Genomic DNA, 5,158 nt, shown 5'->3' with positions numbered 1-5,158 from the left:
CCATGCCGGGGCAGCCAGACAGCCTCCAGCAGCAGCCCGGCAGCACCCTGGAGCCACACATCGGCCACAAGGCTGATCCTGACTGTCCTGGCTTGTTTTCACATCCTGATTCAACAGGGAGGGAGGTCAGGACTCCTCTTGGCACAGCGGTTGACCATCCAATGACGCGCTCGGTTTCCTCATCTGTGCAGAGGCTGCATGGAGCATGTCCCTCAGCTGTGTCCCGTCTTTGACCTCATCATGCAGTTTGCATGATACAAGGGGTTTTTTAAAGCTACATAATGAGAATCTGTTAGTAATTTGGCTTTACTGTGAGCATCACAAGCACAAAAAGAGTTATGAGGGTAAGTTTACCCCAGGATGTATGGAAAAGCAGGGGACAGAAATCCAGAATCCCCGTCATGCATCATGAAGTCAGGACAATTTATGCCTTTGTGCTTACCCACCCATCAGGAGGAAAAAGCACGCTAACTATTCCTACAGACAATCCTCTAGACAAGATGATTTGTAATAAGAATTAAGAAGCAGGCATCTTATATCTGAACAAAACAAAGCAACACTGTAATTTATATATAATAGGTAATTTTTATTAAAAAAAAAAAAAAACCATTGCAACTGACAAGAGAAAAACTCCATGAAATGTACCATACATTCAGAGAGATGTATTTAAAGTAATTGATTTCTTATTCTCTGAGGTGATCATTGACACAGATACTTCCTGACAATTAAAGAACAAAGTTTCTGTAACATTTTGTCCCTAAAGTATCTTGCAAGGTGAAATTCAAGAGTTCCTGGCCAAGAGTCCTGCCTTGCTAAATGCCACATACAGAAGATGACTTTAGACATGGTTTCACTGGCTTCTCTTCCAGCATTTGCAACTCTGGCGTGAATGAGACTGGTCTGCAAGCTTGCTGGTTGGGGTACTGATGACACACTCAAGGATCTGCCCAGGGAAATGTCCCAAAAGGAAAAAAAAACAACAATTGTTTTATCCTCAATAATACCTGTAGTTCAAAGCCAAAAGGTGGCCAAAAGTGTGCACTCCCAGGTGAAGCTGTAACATACAGAAGTATATTTCTTAAGAGCCATTTATTTCTTATATCCCCGTGTCATAGAATATTAGAAAAAGACCACCATATACAAAAATCTTATTACAAGTTATTAAAAGAAAAACTTCAGACCATTAAAACACACAAGAAAGTGTTTGCATACAGTAGAAATACAATCCTCATTAAAGCAGCACACCGGAGAAGCCAGTTGTTAAGTAAGTTTTCAATTAAAAAAGACAAAAGCCCAGATGTTCCTGTAACACAACCAGAACATTGGAGAAAAAGAGAGGAACAAAACATTCATAGTCTGCCATGCCGGGTACATAGTCTTTGTAAGGTCACTTCAGGCCTGAAAGAGTATGGTATCAAACAAAGAGCATGGAGTCAGTGCCCAGGCGGAGCATTCTGTGCCCAGACCTTGGAAACAGCAGGTCTCCTCAGCTCCGCTTCACACATGCAGATCCAACTGCATCTGCCGGGGCAGGAGGGATGCCCCGCAGACGCCCTTCTTTCCGCCCCTAGCAGCGTCCCCACCGAAGGGCAGGACAGCTCGGCGCCAGGGCAGGACTTCTGCCCACAGGTTTGGGCCCCAGCCCTCCGCCACCAATGTGTCAGCTCCAAAACCAAACAGCACGTGCAGTGGAAGCCCCATTGTCAGCCTGGGGCCATCCGGGGACTGAGAGGGGCACCAGACTGTAAAGCAGCACAGGGACAGCCCACCCTTCCCTGTCTTTAAGACGGACATTCCCAACCAAGCGTCATGTAACCACTGCTGCAGCCTGCTGACGCTTCCCCTCTGGAGGACAGTTTGCTGCCTATGAGGACAGTCCAGGCTCAAATCATGAGGTTCCCAAATAAAACAGGGTAGGGGAAGTATCTGATTTACACACTTGAGTTACTAAACCTCAAACTTGCTGCCATCAGTAAGAAAACATAAGCTTTTAGGCCAATATTGGGGAAAAAAAAAATAATTCTCAAAAATCTGTCCCAGCTCCAACACCTTGGCTTGCGGTCAGATGGGATTCACGCAGCAGCAGGGAGGGAGCCTCATGAAGAAGAAAGCAGCAGAGACATAGCTGTTCCTGGGACTAAGCATCTTCCTATGGCTGCCTCATACCAACTGGGGCGGTTTCATGACGGCACCTGGCAGAAGCCCAAGGGCTTGGTCACAGCCCCCTGCGGGTCCACAGCACCTGCAGCTGCTAGACACGTGCAGCTCTCAGGAGCATGGTGACCTACGCTGGCAAACAGCCATTATAGACAACATCTACATTTATAAATAAACTCTCTGCTCTTTTAGCTTTCTCAGTCCCTCTGTCTAAGCACAAGCTGCTGATTTTTCTAAGAGCCTAGAAGATCTTAAGTAACAGAAAAAGGAAAACGTAGTCTCCTTCCTTGTTGGGTCAATGTAAGAAACACCCCAAAACATAAACTGGTTCTTGTTTGGCATTAAACAACATGAACATGAATCTCAGCCTCAACAAGTCAAGCTGTCAGGTGCCAGTCCTACTCCATAGGATACGGCTTTTTCTCTGCCTCAAGCTTTTTCACTTTCCCTTCTGAGGCAATGGAAGCAGAGTTGCTTCTACCTTTGTGGCTCAGTTGCCATCTAGAAATACTTGCCTGGCAATACTGGCAACACACATCTGCTGGCCCCTTGGTTTGTGAAAGATGTCCTGCAGCCCAGCTCTGTCCTGTGCACAGCTGCAGGAGCAGTGCTGCCCCCTGAGTACAGGGTAGGCTGTTCCCAAACCGCATCATTTTGAAGCAGGGCTACCTAAGTTACCTGCAGTCTCCTGTTAGCTCCTCCTCCTGGCTGACCGCTTTGACTGGCTGTGCCTACTCTAAATGTGGCTCCAGCATCATCCATACTCAGACCCCCTTCATCACGTCTTTGACGTGTCCGCCTGCCACACTGATCCCTGCCCCCCCTGTTGCCCCCCCCCCCCCTGCCACACTGATCCCGTGGCGGGGGTGAATGCTTTGCCATTCACTCTGTAGCGCACTGATGCTTTACGCTGTGTGTAACTGGTTCATTTCAGGCTGCTCACCTCTTTGCAGGGCCCCCCTCCCTCAACCTTCTCTACTCACCAGACACCCTCCTTAAAAGAAAAAGCTCTTGCATTTGCTCTTCAATACTTCTTCCTACATCTTGGAAATACTGAATGCTAGCGTATGCCACAAACTTCCTGCCAATATACAGACTTTATATTATATAAATAGGTAAAAGTTTCAGACAAAATACCCTATAATTTCTGTGGTGTAACGTTTTTAAATAGCATTAAAAACACAAACCATCCAGCCCTTGTGATTAAATATACAAACATTTGTGAATTATAAGGCTCATAGGTACATATGCAAAAATAAAGTGCCCCTCCCCCCACCAAGAAACAGTTCTTTACAGCTAAGTCTGAAAACAGAGCGAGCAAGTGATTTAAAATAAAACCTCCCAAGCTGGAAGTGCAGCCAGATTTTCAGTCCTTGTTCTCATTTCTACTTTCAACTCAGCAACACAGGAGTATTTACAAGCAGAAGAGAAGCTGCCATGGCTGACTCCACAGTGCCGTTGACCTGCAACCTGTCCAGCTAAGTGCCTCACAGGGCCTTGGTGCTGGCTGGGTGTGCAGTGTGGGGGACAGGCTTCTGAGGGTAGTAACTGTACAAATAAACCTGCAACAGGATAGCGATGTCCACAAAAACCTGCAGGAGTCCACAGATGGAGAACTGGAAAGGGGCCTGATTCAAGATGAAGTAAACAGTCTTGAACGTGTCCCCACTGGTCCACATCAGCACCATCTTGACACTAAAAGGTAGAAAAGAAGGGAAGAGTATTTACTGAGAACTTGGCTTGTGATGGTGTGCCAGCGGATCCCACCTACTGCAGTGAGGGTTTATACTCAACATTGGTTTGGGACTCCCCTCAACGAGGGCAGACAGCGTGCCTAGCCAAGACGTGCAGCACGGTACTTGGAAGGGAGGGTCAAATTCTCTACCCCACAAACTGCGGCACTCTTATCTGAGCAATTACAGCTCCAAATGCCTGTGGCTATGAAGGTATCCAACATTTTAAAATATCCAGCTAGGATATTTGACTCAGCAGTGCTCTGTAAACATGACTGCCACATGCTGACAGCACTGACCATAAACCAAATACAGTACGCAGAAAACAAAGGCAATTCATCCCAGCAGTTACTTCTTGTGCGTGCAATTTTGTGCTCATGCAAGGTGAAGTAAGAATATAGACTGCTCTCTCATGCATGCACACTTTTTTAGCATCTACTGAAACAAACACTTCTGATAGATACAAGAATACATTCTATGATTCTAAGAAACCATTTCTTATCGCAGAAAGTGCCAAGCCAAAAAATCAGGAAAACAGATTGTCCAGTAATACAGAAAGAGGGGAAACGACATGCCTGCAGCTGTTACTGAAAGGATGAACATCACTAGGGGTTTTTATCAGGGACACAGATCAAGAGCAGCCTTCCTTTTAATAGGCATCCTTGCTTTCATCTTGCTGTACTGCTGAGCCATCCCCTGTCCTGCAGTCCAGCTCCTGCTCCCCCACATCAGGAGAAACTCCAGGGAATAGAAGCAAGTTCTTCAAACAGACCAAATTTTTTTCAGTGCCTTCAACAAAATGCGAACAGCCAGATCCTGAAGGCTGTTTCCAAGCTTCATGCGCTTTAACAGGAGAGTTTTTTAAGCAGCTGGGTAAGCGGTAGTGGACAAAAGCTTCGTGGTTCACAGCGTGAGCATTGCACATGATTTGTCATAATTATGAGCAATTATGTTTTGCCATCACTGACTCCAATTCATCAAATGCAGTCAGGCCCAATGCACCAGGGTAGGACTTAATATTAATTTCTCAAATATTCAGGCAGGGAGCTAGCACAATTTGTATTTTGGACCACAAGTACACAATGCTGTTGCAAGCCAAATGCTGCAGCCCACTCCTTCCCCATATGGGAAAGGTGGCCAAGAGCATCAGTTTATACTGCCCCATCGCACTAGCTCTAGAATCCTATGGACCTTCCCAAGAGAGTCTCTGTGTAGAAGTGCAAGCAAGGACATGAGGTTGATTAAGCAGTCATTCCCCACCCAAGGTC

General features: G+C 46.2%; 1 protein-coding gene across 1 annotated transcript in view; it reads right to left on the bottom strand.

Moving 5' to 3' along the window:
* Nucleotides 1-2,999: 2,999 nt before the first annotated feature.
* The window catches only part of SLC66A2 (solute carrier family 66 member 2), a 67,490-nt gene continuing 65,331 nt past the window's right edge, over nucleotides 3,000-5,158 (bottom strand). Inside the window, exon 4 of the mRNA XM_035893516.1 lies at nucleotides 3,000-3,852. Within this exon, the coding sequence (XP_035749409.1) occupies nucleotides 3,645-3,852 (208 nt within the window). The 3' untranslated portion in view covers nucleotides 3,000-3,644. The remainder of the gene's footprint in view (nucleotides 3,853-5,158) is intronic.

The sequence above is a fragment of the Egretta garzetta genome, unplaced genomic scaffold (assembly GCF_000687185.1).
Source record: "Egretta garzetta isolate BGI_Z169 unplaced genomic scaffold, ASM68718v1 scaffold14, whole genome shotgun sequence".
NCBI lineage: Eukaryota > Metazoa > Chordata > Aves > Pelecaniformes > Ardeidae > Egretta > Egretta garzetta.
The sequence above is the reverse complement of the archived record's forward strand: the minus strand, read 5'-3'. Positions and strand labels throughout refer to the sequence as shown.